General features: G+C 49.0%; 1 protein-coding gene, 1 long non-coding RNA gene and 1 pseudogene across 2 annotated transcripts in view; 2 read left to right on the top strand and 1 right to left on the bottom strand.

Annotated features, from left to right (window-relative positions):
• LOC111975969 (SUN domain-containing ossification factor) overlaps positions 1-11,911 on the top strand; it is an 81,026-nt gene extending 69,115 nt beyond the window's left edge. Inside the window, exons 17-23 of the mRNA XM_070447416.1 lie at positions 1-554; positions 647-734; positions 942-1,046; positions 1,213-1,355; positions 7,067-7,158; positions 7,975-8,030; positions 8,762-11,911. The exon at positions 1-554 is cut by the window's left edge and continues 754 nt beyond it. Of these exons, the coding sequence (XP_070303517.1) occupies positions 1-554; positions 647-734; positions 942-1,046; positions 1,213-1,355; positions 7,067-7,158; positions 7,975-8,030; positions 8,762-9,232 (1,509 nt within the window). The 3' untranslated portion in view covers positions 9,233-11,911. The remainder of the gene's footprint in view (positions 555-646; positions 735-941; positions 1,047-1,212; positions 1,356-7,066; positions 7,159-7,974; positions 8,031-8,761) is intronic.
• On the bottom strand, positions 1,400-2,119 carry LOC139028940 (uncharacterized). Its single transcript, XR_011481172.1, has 4 exons — positions 2,084-2,119; positions 1,705-1,748; positions 1,581-1,594; positions 1,400-1,424 (listed from the first exon to the last, which is right to left on the bottom strand). It is a non-coding gene; the product is annotated as an uncharacterized lncRNA (long non-coding RNA).
• A 1,818-nt stretch (positions 11,912-13,729) lies between the features above and the next one.
• Positions 13,730-15,525, top strand: LOC111975968 (phosphatidylinositol N-acetylglucosaminyltransferase subunit C-like; annotated as a pseudogene).
• Positions 15,526-17,110: the final 1,585 nt, after the last annotated feature.

Genomic DNA, 17,110 nt, shown 5'->3' with positions numbered 1-17,110 from the left:
GCCAGCACCCCCACCCCTACTCCCAGCTCCACCGCTCCCCTACACCTACCAACCTCTGAGACAGCCTCCCTGGACATCCCTCCACCCCCCCTGAAGGAGCAACCAGTCCAGCCCCTTCCCACAGCCTCTAGACCTGCAGACCTCCCCCCTCCCACCGACCTCCCTGTCCCCCCTCAGCCTGACACAAACACAGAGCCACATACACCCAGGGCTGGGGCAGAGAGTGGAGACATCCAGGGTCAGGGGGAGCAGGGAGACGCCTCTGCCCAGCCAGCAGAACACCTGCGTGGGGAAGAATCCGTGGAAGACCTACTGCTTAGCGTCCCGGTGACCGCTAACGGACATTTACACCGGACGGCTACAGACTTCTACGCTGAGCTGCAGAGCGCGGGGGAGTACATTGGAGGGAATGGGAATGGAGGGGTGAACGGAGGAGTGAACGTGCATGGCTCCAGTCAGAAGGAGAGTGTGTTCATGAGGTTGAACAACAGGATCAAAGCCCTGGAGATGAACATGTCCCTCAGCAGCAGATACCTGGAGGAACTCAGCCAGAGGTAAGCTGTCTGTCTCTGTCTGTCTGTCTTTAACCTAGTAGTTTCCTCTATCACTCGTCCTGTTCAGGCTCTGATTGGCTTGTGTGTTCTAGGTATCGTAAGCAGATGGAGGAGATGCAGAGAGCGTTCAACAAGACCATCATCAAACTGGAGAACACCTCCCGCATCGCTGAAGAACAGGTCTGTTAGACAGTTGCTTCTTGATTGGGTTTGGGTTGGCCGGATGCTTATTCTGGGATGGTTGTTGCAATTGTGTTATATGATTGTTATTGTGTAGTTCAGTGATGGTTGAGTCATTGTTTGGTGTAGGTTGTGTCTGATGGTTCTGGGATGGGTTGGTTCAACTTGGTTGTATTAACGTTGTATTTTGGTTGTGTGATCCCTCAGGACCAGCGGCAGACAGAGTCAATCCAGATGTTACAGGGCCAGCTGGAGAACGTCACCAAGCTGATGATCAACCTCACCATGACTGTCTCACAGCTACAGAGAGAGGTACACACAGCTGAAGACCATGATGCCTTCTGCTCTTACTAACTACACGTATTGAATATCAGATTCAATGTTGGCCTATTTTAATCAGAACTCGCAAAATGTCATGATCGGATGTAAGGAGTTTGTGTTTCTTCTGATGTCTAAATGTTGTTTCTGTGTTTTCTAGGTGTCTGACCGACAGAGTTACCTGGTGGTCTCTCTAGTCCTGTGTCTCTGTCTGGGCCTGGTGCTCTGCCTGCAGTGCTGCTGGAGCGCCAACACACACACCGTCACACACACCGCAGTCAACCACTACCCCAGCCCCAAGAGGTAAACACACACACTGTCACACACACCGCAGTCAACCACTACCCCAGCCCCAAGAGGTAAACACACACACTGCAGGCAACCACTACCCCAGCCCCAAGAGGTAAACCACACTACACTGTCAACACACTGCAAAGCAACCACTACCCGCAGCCCAAGAGTAAACACACACAACCGTCACACAACTTGCAGGCAACCACTACCCCAGCCCCAAAGGTAAACACACACCACTGTCACACACACTGCAGGCAACCACTACCCCGCCCCAAGAGGTAAACACACACACTGTCACACACACCGCAGTCAACCACTACCCCAGCCCACAAGAGGTAAACACACAGCACTGTAACACACTGCAGCAACCACTACCCCAGCCCCAAGAGGTAAACACACACACTGGTCACACACACTGCAGTCAACCACTACCCCAGCCCAAGAGGTAAACCACACACTGTCACACACATGCAGCACCACTACCCCGCCCCAAGAGGTAAACACACACACTGTCACACACCACTGCAGGCAACCACTACCCCCAGCCCCAAGAGGTAAACACACAGACTGTCACACACAGCCGCAGTCAACCACTACCCCAGCCCCAAGAAGGTAAACAACACACACTGTCACACACACTGCAGCCACCACTACCCCAGCCCAAGAGGTAACACACACACTTGTCACACACACACCGCAGTCAACCACTACCCAGCCCAAGAGGTAACACAACACACTGTCCACACACACCGCAGGCAACCACTACCCCAGCCGCCAAGAGGTAAACACACACACAGGTCGTCCCACACACCGCAGTCAACCACTACCCACGCCCCACGAGGTAACACCACACACTGTCACACACACCCGCAGTCAACCACTACCCAGCCCCAAAGGGTAAACACCACACACTGTCACACACACCGGCAGTCAACCCACTACCCCAGCCCCAAGAGGTAAAACACACACACTGCAGCATCACACTACCCCAGCCCCAAGAGGTAAACACACACACTGTCACACACACTGCAGCAACCACTCCCAGCCCCAAGAGGTAAACACACACCACCGTTCACAACAACTGCAGGTCAACCACTACCCCAGCCCCAAGAGGTAAACACACACATCTGTCACACACACCGCAGTCAACCACTACCCCAGCCCCAAGAGGTTAACACACACACTGTCACACACACTCGCAGGTCACCACTACCCAGCCAAGAGGTAAAATCAACACACCACTGTCAACACCCACGCAGCAACCACTCCCCAGCCCAAGAGGTAAACACACACACTGTCACACACACCGCAGTCAACCACTACCCCAGCCCCAAGAGGTAAACACCACAACACTGTCACACACACCGCCGTCACCACTACCCCAGCCCCAAGAGGTAAACACACACATGTCACACACCGCAGTCAACACACCCCAGCCCAAGAGAGGTAAACACACACATGTCACACCACACCGCAGTCAACCACTACCCCAGCCCCCAAGAGGTAAACACACACACTGTCACACACACCGCAGTCAAACCACTACCACCCCAAGAGGTAAACACACACACTGTCCACACACACACGCAGTCACCACTACCGCCCCAGAGGTAAACACATCACACTGTCACACACACCGCAGTCAACCACTACCCCAGCCCCAAGAGGTAAACACCACAGCACTGTTCACATGATCACACTGCAGGCAAACCACTACCCAGGCCCCAAGAGGTAAACACACACACTGGTCACACACCTAGCAAGCGCATAACCACTACCCAGCCCCAAGAGGTAAACACACACACTGTCACACACACAGCCGCAAGTCAACCACTACCCACAGCCCCAAGAGGTAAACACACACACTGTCACACAACACCGCAGTCAACCACTACCCCAAGCCCCCCAAGCAGGTAAAACACCAGCACACTGTCACACACAGCACCGCAGGTCAACCACTACCCCCAGCCCACAGAGGTAAACACACACACTGTAACACACGCGAGTCAACCACTACCGCCAGCCCCAAGAGGGTCAACCACACACACTGTCACACACACCAGTCAACCACTACCCAGCCCCAAGAGGTAAACACACACACTGTCACACACACCGCAGTCAACCACTACCCGCCCCCAAGAGGTAAACACACACACTCGTCACACACACCGCAGTCAACCACTACCCCAGCCCCAAGAGGTAAATCACACCACTGTCACACACACGCAGTCAACCACTACCCAGCCCAAGAGGTAAACACACACACTGTCACACCACGCGCAGTCAACCACTACCCAGCCCCAAGCAGGTAAAACACACACACTGTACACACACCGCAGTCAACCACTACCCCAGCCCCCAAGAGGTAAACACATACAAACCAGCTGTCACACACACCGAGTCAACTCACCCTAACCCCCAGAGCCCCCACAGAGGTAAAACACACACATGTCACACACACTGCGCATCACACCCCAGCCCCAGAGGAAAACACCACTGTCACAGCAACACACGCAAGTCAACCACCCCAGCCCCAAGAGGTACACACCACTCGGTCACACACACCGCAGTCAACCACTACCCCAGCCCCAAAGAGGTAAACAACACAGTCACACAATGCAGTCAACCACTACCCCCCCCCAAGAGGTAAAAACACACACACCGTCAGTCAACCATACCCAGCCCCAAGAGGTAAATACACACACACGCAGTCAACCACTACCCAGCCCCAAGAGGTAAAACACACACTGTCACACACACCGCAGTCAAACCACTACCGCAGCCCAAGAGGTAAAACACACAACCCTACCATGTCACACACACCGCAGTCAACCATCACCCACCCCAAGAGGTAAACACACACGCCGTACGTCCAACGACTAACCAGCCCCAAGAGGTAAACAACACACTGTCACCAACCCGCAGTCAACCACTACCCCAGCCCCAAGAGGTAACACCACGACCGTAGTCAACTCACCTAACCCAGCCCCAAGAGGTAGACACACACACCGCAAGTCAACCACTACCCCAGCCCCAAGAGGAATAAATACACACACCCGCAGTCAACCACTACCACCAGCCCAAGAGGTAAACACACACACTGTCAACACACACGCAGTCAACCACTACCCCAGCCCCAAGAGGTAAACACAACACTGTCACACACACCGCAGCAACCACTACCAGCCCCAAGAGGTAAACACACACACTGTCACACACACCGTGCACAGGTCAACCATCCCCAGCCAAGAGGTAAAACACACACACCTGTCACACACACCGCAGCCAACCACTACCCAGCCCCAAGAGGTAAACACACACTGTCACCACACACCGCAGTCACACGTACCCCAGCCCAAGGGTAACAACGTGTAACACACACACCGCCAGTCAAACCACTACCGCAGCCCCAAGAGGTAAACACCACACACACGTAGTCAACCACTACCCCAGCCCCAAGAGGTAAATACCACACACGCAGTCAACCACTACCCCAGCCCCAAGAGGTAAACACACACACGTCACACACACCGCAGTCAACCACTACCCCAGCCCCAAGAGGTAAACACACACACACTGTCCACACACCGCAGTCAACCACTACCCCAGCCCCAAGAGGTAAACACACACATTGTCACACACAGTCCAGTCAAACCCACTACCCCAGCCCAAGAGGTAAACACACACACTGCCACACACCGCTAGTCAACCACTACCCCAGCCCAAGAGGTAAACACACACACTGTCACACACCGCAGTCAACCACTACCCCAGCCCAAGAGGTAACACACACACACCCGTCCACACCGCAGTCACTACCCCCCCCAAGAGGTAAACACACACAAGCCGTAGTCAACCACTACCCAGCCCCGAAGAGGTAAACACACACACACTGTCACACACCGCAGTCAAACCACTACCCCGCCCCAAGAGGTAAACACACACACTGCCACACGTACGTCAACCACTACCCAGCCCCAAGAGGTAAACACACATCACACGCAGTCAACCACTACCCCAGCCCCAAGAGGTAAATACACACACCGCCAGTAGCAACCATACCCTCCAGCCCCAAGAGGTAAACCACACACCGTCAGTCAACGCACCCTACCCCCCAGCCCCAAGAGGTAACACACACACTGTCACACACACCGCAGTCAACCACTACCCCAGCCCAAGAGGTAAACACACATCACTGTCACACACACCGCCAGTCAACCACTCACCCAGCCCCAAGAGGTAAACACCACACACGCAGTCAACCACTACCCAGCCCAGAGGTAAACACACACACTGTCACACACACCGCAGTCAACCACTACCCAGCCCCAAGAGGTAAACACACACACTGTCACACACACCGCAGTCAACACTACCCCAGCCCAAAGAGGTAAACACACACATCTGTTACACACACCGCAGTCAACCACTACCCCCAGCCCCAAGAGGTAAACACACACTGCACACACACCGCAGTCACCACTACCCAGCCCCAAGAGGTAAAACACAACACTGCAACACGACTGCAGGCAAACCACTACCCCAGCCCCAAGAGGTAAACACACACACTGTCACACACACCGCAGTCAACCACATACCAGTCAGCCCAAGAGGTTAAACACACACACTGTCCACACCACCGCAGCAACCCACTACCCCAGCCCCAAGAGGTAACACACCACCACTGTCACACACACTGCAGGCACCACTACCCAGCCCCAAGAGGTAAACACCACACACTGTCACACACACCGCAGTCAACCACTACCCCAGCCCAAGAGGTAAACACACACACTGTCACACGACACCGCAGTCAACCACTACCCCAGCCCCCAAGAGGTAAACCACACACTGTCACACACACGCAGTCAACCACTACCCCAGCCCCAAGAGGTAAAACACACACTGTCACACACACCGCAGTCAACCCACTACCCAGCCCCACAGAGGTAAACACACACACTAGTCACACACCGCAGTCAACACTACCCCAGCCCCAAGAGGTAACACACACAGCGTCACACACACCGGCAGTCCAACCACTACCCCAGCCCCAAGAGGGTAAACACACACACTGTTCAACACACACGCAGTCACACCACTACCCCAGCCCCCCAAGAGGTAAACACACACACTGTCCACACACCGCGTCAACCACTACCCCAGCCCCAAGGGTAAACACACACACTGTCACACACACCGCAGTCAACCACTACCCAGCCCCAAGAGGTAAACACACAACACTGTCACAACAACCGCAGTCAACACCACTACCCCAGCCCCAAGAGGTAAACACACACACACAGTCACACACACGCAGTTCAACCACTACCCACCCAAGAGGTAAACACACACGCGTAGTCAACACTACACCAGCCCCAAGAGGTAACACACACACACTGGTCACAACACAGTCCACCACTACCCAGCCCCCAAGAGGTAAACACACACACCGTAGTCAACCACTACCCCAGCCCCAAGAGGTAAATACACACACCGCAGTCAACCACTACCCCAGCCCCAAGAGGTAAATACACACACACCTTTGTCTGATCTCCCCACATTATTTATAAGAGTATTGTTGTTGCTTTTGTAGGTCTGATATGTTCCTCTTAGTTCAGTTAATGTTTCATAGGGAACATTGGATCTCTTCCATACAGGCGTTGTTTAGTTTAACCCGTACTAACGTTACTGCACGTGTCATATCCTGTATGTGTCAGGTGTTTCTCCTCCTATGATGATTTGAGTCTGAAGCGGAGGGTATCGTGCCCTCTCCTACGCTCCAAGTCCTTCACTTTTCCTACTTCCGAAGGTGAGTGTACACACACCAAGTCACTCTACAGCTTTCTAACAAGGACAAGAGGCCTGCTCACGTGGCCTCTCACTTACACACCCTTCCCGTCTTCTACATCGCTGTTCTGTCCATCCTGTTGCTGCCCTATCACACCCATAGGAGCTGAAGCAGGACTAAAAGACTCAGAAAGCCTGACATGTCCTCCCTATATAGAGGCCAGCTTCATTATAGACCGCATGACTAGATGCTCTCCCATCTGTGTCCATGCTACTGGCTGTGTCCATGCTACTGGCTGTGTCCATGCTGCTGAGCTGCTGAACAGTATGTCTGCTGTAAGGGTACTGGAGCCACAGACACCCCAGTGGGACTGCCTGGGCACACCCCACCATGAAGGGATAAAGACCTTCATTCAGACAGCCATGTAACATAATACTCCTCTTTCCTCTCTTTCCCACTCTATTTATCGCATGTCCTTGGGCCAGAGTGCGTGTCCTTGGGCCAGAGTGCGTGTCCTTGGGCCAGAGTGCGTGTCCTTATAGAGGTTGAACTGAAGGAGAATATAAATAGAACACAATGCTTTTGGCTGGCTCTTGTTACACCACTGCAAGTAGTAACAACAACTAGAGAACCCTACGTCACCCAGTGTACCTACTAGCTATAACCTCTTCAGTGGAGCTATAACCTTTATTCTGGGCTATAGTATGTCAGGGTGTGTAATACTACTTTAATAGTAAATCAGTAGTACTACTTGCAAGGTGGCGTCATGCTTGTAACGTGTGTTCCTGTGTGCCTGCCATCTCATCATTAACATGGCCCTGTTCTCTCCCTGTTCAGTAGGCCCCGACGACCTTTACATTGTTGAACCTTTAAGGTTCTCACCAGAGAAAAAGGTACAGTGTCCCCTCCTCTCCGCCTGCTACTGCTGTTGTATGGTGGCCCCAGCGGCCATCTTTGTTTGCTTATGGTTTCAGTGGAGTGGGGTGAACTTGCCCCAGACTCTGATCTAAGGTCAGTTTAGCATTCTCCTAATGGTTAAGAATACTGTACGGTCTGGGGAGAGTTAAGCTGATCCTAGATCTCTGATTATGGGCGATTTACGAACTTGTTAGGTTAAACTTCTCTGTTGACACAGGCTAGAAGCCCACTGTTAGGGGGACGATGTATGAGCAGGCACAGGGCAGGCTTGGGCAGTGGTTTCAAAGTTGTAACCCACCAATAGATGGCAATAAGCTGCGACCCATAACATGGCTTTGCTCCACTCYTGTAGAGATGCTAAGGTTTGGCACTTAACCCTCATTTTCTTCAGTCACGCCATACTATTATGGCTGACCCTGTAAAACAACACATTTCACTGGACCTATCCAGTGTGTGTGACGACAAAACATTATTATAATGCCATTCTACCCACAGTCCCTGCCCTTCSCAGTCCTGTCTGTAACCTCATACTGAATCAAAATGTCTCCTGTTCTCTATCTTTGAAAGCTTGGTATCTGTCCAGTTTGGTTGTAACTGTGCAATGTGTCTGGTATAGATGTGGTTAACATGACTTAACATATTTATACATCTCTAAAGTTAGCCCTGTACTCTATCAATCTCTCAATCCTTCTCTCTCTCTCTCCAGAAGAACCGATGTAAACTGAAGGCAGCATTATCAGCCCCCTCTTCTCCGATGGCTAACGGGGGACTCAAATGCAATGGTCTCCCCCACTCCCTGAATCGCCCTCCTCCTCCCCCTCTAGAAGACATGTCCTGTAAGGAGCTCCCCTTCCCATCAGAGAGTAGCAGCTGTAGCTCCTCCAACCACTCTGAAGAGTCCTACATCAGCCGAGGCCATCCCCTCTCCTCCCCCCCAGGCCTGTGTAATGGCCACGCTGCCCTTCCCCTCCCGTCCTACCTTACCACTCTCCCCCTCCCTTCCTCTAAGAGGTCAGTGAAGCGTCGGCGGTCTCGTCAGGCAGATCTGCAGTTCTCCTCCAGACAGACAGGAGGCGCTGCTGTGAACTCTCTGCACAGCCTGCAGCAGCTGATCAAGGGAAACAAGGAGATCAGTGTGGGGACCATAAGAGCCACAGCAGTCACAGGACACATCTGATCACACACACCCTGGTAGCAGACTTGGTTAGGGATATGTGAAAGGGTGTGGTCTTGCCCCAAAATGGCCACATCTCCCATGAGCACCCGGGCCACAGTGGAACTCAGACACCATGATATTAGTCACCCAGCAACAGCCATTCAGAGACCTCTCCACAGTCATGTGCCTTTCTGTCCACTCTAAAGCTTTCACTGATATAAAAAACACTGAAAGGATTGTTCTTTTTATGTTCGGAGCGAGACTAATGGTGGGGAGTGTTACTAGAAAACAGACATTCATTCAGCTGTTTCTACTGGACAAGCACATCAGACCTGGGCATCAGGGGCTTGTACTCCAGCCCTGTGCCCAGAGGAGAGGGGCTGAGTAGAGCTCTTACCTGAAGCCTGTGAAAGTACAGTATGAAGCTGTAAGGATGAAATGTGTAGCAGTGAGAGAACTGTGCAGCAGGATTAGCTTCTTCTTTAAGCTCTCCTTCTTTCCTCCATTTCCACATTCTGTTCATTCTCTGTGCATTGTTCAGCGGTAGCTAACACCACTGCAGTTGTTCGTATGGGACCAGGGTGTTAACCCTTCACACACAACAGGCCCTCTGTCTCCCTTTCTCAGGCAGTCTAACCTAACACCACGCAACCAGCAGAGCTGAATGAAGATACATACCCAATGTGTGTGTGAGCGTTGGTGTGTGTGCATGCAAGCGTTCCTGTCTCTAGCCCATGTTTATCCAGCTCTGATACAAAGGAACAGGCTCTATACCTCTTGAACTAGTTAACCTAGCTATTCTCCAGTCAGACCTCCAATGGTAGTGTGTGTGTGTGTATACAGAGAGCCAGCCAAGAGGAAAGGGATCTTGTACTGTATAGGCTGGTTGTTTTTGCACATTGTGACAGGTCAACAGAACCCAGTCAGAGTTAGTTAGGTTGTTTTATATTGAGCTGTATATGAGCCATGCTGAGAGCTGAATGTTGTGTGTTATTATAGTTGTTAGGAACAGTTTAGTCTGAAGATGTCGGTGTGTTCGAGCACACAAACACCCGCTGTTGGTAGAAGTTGCCTCTAGGATCTGCTTTTCCTCCCCCAATTCCTAATGTTAACCATTCATATCAACAGTGCAATGCAACACGGACCTTTCCATCCGTGACACAGGGTAATGTCAGTCGAGAGCAGATCCCCTGAGGTCCTGTAGGGGATGCTGTGAGGCCACTTTTATTTATCTAGTTATTTATGTTCTGGCCTCAAAACAACCCTATCATACTGTAGCCCAGGGGAAACACATGGTACATGTTACATAGAATAATAATGATTGCAATTAAAACACAAAGGTAGATGTATTGTACATAGCATTTTACTGTCGCATACTGTATGATTGTCACTGGCTGCCCGACACTAGTTCACCTCTTGCGACCAATATTTGTTTTGTGTTTTCAAAGCTAAACGGACAACAAGGTATCATCCACCTTTTGTCTCTGTAAAGGTGGATGTAAAGGTGGCTTGATCATCTGGTGTTTGTAGAGTTGCCTCCACTGTCACACCTGCACACTCACCATCCTGTTAATTAGAACTCTACCAGGGAACAGAGGGCTGTAACAGTCCCAATATCTGCTGGGGTCGTATACAAACCAGCTTCACCTCACCAGTTAATGTTATGGGAAGATGACGTTAAAACAAGAAATGTTTGAAGTCAATTTGTTTGTCTGTCTCTAGATGTCTGTGCAAGGATGTGATTGGAACGGCAAAAGTCCATTTTAATAAGTTGCGGATGTGAAAGATCAGTGTACTATATATCTGTATATCTGTGCCAGTGGTTAGTATGCCAGTGGTTAGATGGCCTCTGAGCTATGTTGGGTTGGTTGTTGACTGACTGAGAAAGAGAGACTGGGCCCACTGTATTCCACAAACTACACACACCACACTCCCTCTACAGTATACTTCCATTACCTCTACAGACCAGCCACCCAGGTCCCCTACTCCACACACTGACCTCTGACCCCTACACAGTTCAGGGTTCAGAAAGTGTGAAGAGCTCTCTTTTAGTGCATCTGTTTTAATTGAACCACTTCTGTTCCCATTACCAAGAACAGCACCTTTAACTGGCCACCTCTGCTGTTCTTACTAGCTTGTCATTCATTAATGTGTTCATTACTGTGCATTCACCCCACCTCAAATAAGGTAGTGGTTTTCAGGAGTCTGAAGGAACTTGTGAATTTAAAAGGGAATGTTGGGAAAGGGTTTGGAATGCACTGTTTTATCTGATTACAAGTGTTCCACACCCAGTGAATCATGACCGACTTTGTTTTTCTACCCTTTTTGAATGTGTATGATATTATGGGTAAGTGTGTATGATATTATGGGTACGTGTGTATGCATGCAAGAGTGTTTCTTGGTTCTCTTGATGCGTGTTTGTGGGAGACTCAGCGAAGCCCTAATTTAACACACTGACTAGAGATTGGTCGTCGGTGACCTCCAGGTCTCAGTGTGCACTTTGTTATTATTACTACCTTCATGCCTTTTGTTTTTCTACACTAAACGCTGTCTGTCAACTGCTTTGTTTCCACGCTTCTCTCTTTCTCTGAGTATTCTGGGAAAGAGCTGCACAGTATTGTGGAACAGGATCGAGAGTAACTACAAAGATGTAGTGCCATTAGAAACTGTGAATTTCCAAATAAAACATTTAGTCTTTCACTCGACTGGTTTGGAGTCTGTATTCGTTCGTGACATTGCTCCAGGTAAAGGTTGCACAGATCTAGGATCAGTGGAGGTTTATTTATTCTCTACAGATTCCTGCTGTGCTGAGAAGTTCCCCATCACCATCTTATGGTAGAACAGTGAACAGCACACTGCAAAACAACACATGACCTGTTCAGATTTTAACCAATTCCTGCTTTTACAAATAGAAAAGGCTTTTTGGTATGTAAATTAAACAATCCTACTTTTCTGACCCTGATATTCTTTGGTTTTGGGCCAATACTAACCTTCATGAGCTGACTGGTGTATTTTTTTTGTTCTGAGGGGCTGACAGAGCGGTTGTATCCCTCGACACTGTTCCACCGTCGGACTGGAGACCTCCGCTATACACAGAGGACGCAACCTGAAATTGGGGATGTGAGCAGAGTGCAAGAGGGAGAGCGGGGAAAAGACATGCTAAAACTGCATCTTCCTTAACTCTGTGTGTCAGTATAGTGTGTGTCCCTACCGCTCCCTCAGTCTCTGTCTACACGGCCACACCCTGCTCCGGTCCTGCCTCTCTCTGGCTGAGCATTGAGGGGTCCCTGCCTGCAGCTAGGGTCAGAGATAGTCAACACACATCGTCACTCATAAGACATAGTTACATTGAGCTGGGGCCAAGCTCCTGCAGTTTATGGGTCCAAAGAGAAAAGTATGACAAACCAAGGTTAGAGTTTGGATTGAACATGAGGCTAGGATTAGAGATGTATTTAGGGTTTGGATTGAACATGAGGCTAGGATTAGAGATGTATTTAGGGTTTTGGATTGAACATGAGGCTAGGATTGAGATGTATTTAGGGTTTGGATTGAACATGTGGCTAGGATTAGAGATGTATTAGAGTTTGGATTGAACATGAGGCTAGGATTAGAGATGTATTTAGGTTTTTGGATTGAACATGTGGCTAGGATTAGAGATGTATTTAGAGTTTGGATTGAACATGTGGCTAGGATTAGAGATGTATTTAGGTTTGGATTGAACATGTGGCTAGGATTAGAGATGTATTTAGGTTTGGATTGAACATGAGGCTAGGATAGAGATGTTATTTAGGGTTTGGATTGAAACATGAGGCTAGGATTAGAGATGTATTTAGGGTTTGGATTGACATGGGCTAGGATTAGAGATGTATTTAGGGTTTGGATTGAACATGTGGCTAGGATTAGAGATGTATTTAGAGTTTGGATTGAACATGAGGCTAGGATTAGAGATTGTATTTAGAGTTTGGATTGACATAAAGGCTAGGATTAGAGATGTATTTAGGGTTTGGATTGAACATAAAGACTAGGATTAGAGATGTATTTAGGGTTTGGATTGAACATGAGGGCTAGGATTATAGATGTATTTTAGGTTGATTGAACTGGAATGTGGACATGAAGCCCCCCCCCCCCCGCCTCCCCCAGAAAAGGCTCTCCAATTCCTAATTTAACCCCTGCTCATAGGACTTTCAACATTAAAGCCTGTCTGTAGTCCCAAACTCTGTAATCCAAACAATTAGTTTAACTGTAGCCCTAATCTCCTCACCCTATGCTTACCGTGGTGGGTGTGGTTGGTTCTGTCCCTCTGCTTGTCTGGGTGCTGCAGAGGAGAGGTCTGAGTGTTATTGGTACAGGAGCCAGGCCCATCAGGTGGGGAGCGTAGGGCCAGGGTTTACTCCTCTGGACTGGGTATTGACTACGGACAGATGCAGGCGTCTCTAGGACGTGTGTGGGGGGGGGGGGTGTATTGTGTGTTATTACCTGTTGATAGACAGGGCAGTCTGCTGGGAGATCATCCCCAGGATGGTGGAGGGACCACACATGTTCACCACAGACACCTGTACACAGACATCAAAAGTTATGAAACCAGTTAATGATTTTTAGGGAGTTTTAACTTTTGTTTGTGTGATATCTTCAGGCTAGAAAGCCGGAGCTGTAGACCAGGGTTTCCCAAACTCAGTCCTGTTGTCTTGAATGCACTGAAGTCAGAAATATCTAGATTCGCGGCACCAGTCCCTCGCAGGTCAAATCTGAAAATCCCTTTTTACTGAAATAATGTGTAGTTAATAACAGAAATGTAACACGGTCTGTGGGATCTTTTCAGGATGGTTCTGTTGTTGAATGATTACTTAGGAATATTAGAGCTAACAACCATAATCAGCTTTCAAGACAAACCTGGCAGTGCTTGTCATACATTTTTATGCGATAATGTTGTGCTCTGAAACTATAGTACCAATTTGACTACCCATGTCTCTGTAGTTTGTCTCAGCAGAAACAATCATTTCTGGTATGATGTGTGTGAGAAGGATGTGGTGCTGGGTGGGGCAGTATAGGGAATATACTAGTTGTGATCTATGGGATTAATCTTTTGCCTATGGTTATTTTATTTTTTATTTWAAAAAATTGTTTTTATTTAACCTTTATTTAACTAGGCAAGTCAGTTAAGAAAAAATTCTTATTTTCAATGACGGCCTAGGTTAACTGCCTTGTTCAGGGGCAGAACGACAGATTTTGACCTTGTCAGCTCAGGGATTCGATCTTGCAACCTTCCAGTTACTAGTCCAACGCTCTAACCACTAGGCTACCTGCCGCCCCCCCTCTAACCACTAGGCTACCTAGCTAGTGGTCAACCGAAGGTTATGTGTTTGTCCAGTTGATGGGGCAGACAGTGGGTCGGGGGCGGCCCCAGGCCCAGGCAGTGTCCTGGGGGACGGTGCTATGGGATCGCCAGTCTTTCCCTGATAACTACGTGGACCGCCGCTTCATGGAGGAGCTCAGGAGGAACGAGGGTCTCCGCCTATATCGCTGCTGTGGTGCGGGAGGCAGGACTGGTGGCACAACACATCTCCTTTGTGGCTCTGTTCCTCACTTGCTGGTTGTACATGGAGCAGGTACTGTACACACCTTACAGTGAAGCTCTAATGACAACCTATTCTCCACAGTGCACTAACGTGACCAGAACAACATGGTGTAAGTCACATATCTAGGGTTGTAGTCAAAAGTTGTGCACTAGAAAAGGGAATAGGTTGTGATTCAGTTTGACTCCTCTACCACATTAGCACATGTCTCAAGCCTAAACCCTATATTTTTGCTCTCCACCCTGCTGTGGAGCGGCCTGCTCTGTGCCCTGCTTGGCTACAGACTACCAAGCGCTSGCTCCACGGGAGAATTCAGACAGCCACCAGTGTACACGTTGGTCTGACCTGAAGAGTGCCTCCATCTTCACCTTCGGGTTRTCTCCTGTCCTCAGGACGTTAAGAGTCCGTCAATACAGACACGGTTACGCCATGATAAGCCTTGATGCTGGTGGCCTTCTCCTCCCCCTGTTCGCCTCTCTCAATGCTGCCCTGTTCGCCTCAGTCTGCCTGGCCTCTCCCTTCTCCACCTCTTGGGGCCTGGACTCCTCTCCCTCCTCCCTTCATACCTTCAGCATGCTCTGCTGGGCCCAGTTGATCAAACTGCAGAGTGACAAGGATAACATACAGGGACCCTGGGATGAGGCCGAGATACGAGAGGACCTGACACTTTCTACACTGATAGGGAAAGACCAGGGGGAGAGGACTGGTGGGGCAAGCCACGCACACCCCCTAATCCACTGAGGAGGGTTAGCCAATGTCGCCGTCCTCAAATACCAGACTGGTAGCATGATTGGCATCCTGAAAACACTTCAGAGAAATATGTTGCTCCTATTTTAGCAGAACAAGGAGGGTTTCTCATCTAGAAATAATAATGCTCTTTGCTCAGATTCCAGCACTAGGAAAGGACATTGTTGTTAATTTATTAATTGTACAAATATGAAGAAAAAAATTCTAAACATGTGTCTAGTAACCAAGGGCTCTGAAGCATGATAGATTGCAAACATGTTGAATTAAGTAGGAAATATTCAACCTGTAATGATTACCATTTTTGTAGTACTGTCAGTGTTTTTTTTTTTATGCAGCTTTGTTATAAAAGTTGTTTTTATTATACATCATATAGGTTAGTGACAATTATTCTTCAGAATGGGGCAAACTTTCAAAGGTTTCATGAACTCATAAAAACGTATGTGTGATGAATTTATTCAGTGGATAGTGTTACTGTTGACTGTGGTTAGACTAGATTGGAAAGGAGAGACCTGATACGAGCAGTTTCCTAACTCCGGTCCTTGAATACCCCCAACTGCACAGATTTGTTGTAGCCCTGGACAAAAACACCTGATTCAACTAGTCAATGGCTTGATGATTAGTTGACAAGTAGAATCAGGTGTGCTTGTCTGGTGCCACAACCAAAAATATGTACTGTTAGTGTATTAGTCGAGTACACTAAACTACGTGTATGGAGTACCGTACTAAATCCACTTGATGTCAGCCGTAGGCCTACCTTCACATCGCCTTTCCCGGGCCTGACGCGGTTGGTTCTCGGCTTTGTCCCGGGCTGTGGTCGGTCCTGTGGCTCCATGGTGAGTTGTTTGATCCTCGACTGAATTCAGCCGTGGATAGTGCCTCTCACCCCCTTGGCGCTCCCCTACTAGACCACTGAGAAAAGGCCGGAATGATTTTGTCTGGTTTTCACACGAATGGCGTAACAATAGAAGTTAATGATGCTACATTCGCGCACCGACGACATCGAATTCAACACAACCACCAGGCACATAAAGCTAGGTCGAAAAAAATACTAATACTATTAAATTATCTTCAACCTAGACATAAAGCAATTGTAATAACGTGTAGAAAACACTATTTGCCTAATTAAAGGGTGACATATCATTGCTGTATGGCTTATTATACTAAAAGCGTAGCTGGGAGTCTTGTCCCTCTCTTTTGACGCGCTGATTGGAATTATCGAATTGTCCGATCGGTTAATATTTATGGATCTATCAAATAATACAAATCTTCAAGTAAAAGGTCCACAACATTGTAGAAAATGAAAACCCTGTTTATTTAAAACCATAGAAACAGTGGTGTATTGTTTTTGTGTATTTACACAATATTGTATATTTACACAAAGCTCACACATGGTAACACACACACATTCCAACATTTGTAGACATTACCATATGTACAAAAGGGGAGGGAAGGAAGGAGAGAGAGGAGGGAAAGAGAGAGCGCCAGCACACTGTATTACAGATTAGACAGCTCATTGACAAGATCTGGGTAAGAGTCTCCAGCAAAATGGTAGATTGTGGGAGTGACTACAGAGGATTCC

The sequence above is a fragment of the Salvelinus sp. IW2-2015 genome, linkage group LG16 (assembly GCF_002910315.2).
Source record: "Salvelinus sp. IW2-2015 linkage group LG16, ASM291031v2, whole genome shotgun sequence".
In the NCBI taxonomy this organism is placed as follows: Eukaryota; Metazoa; Chordata; class Actinopteri; order Salmoniformes; family Salmonidae; genus Salvelinus; species Salvelinus sp. IW2-2015.
The sequence above is the reverse complement of the archived record's forward strand: the minus strand, read 5'-3'. Positions and strand labels throughout refer to the sequence as shown.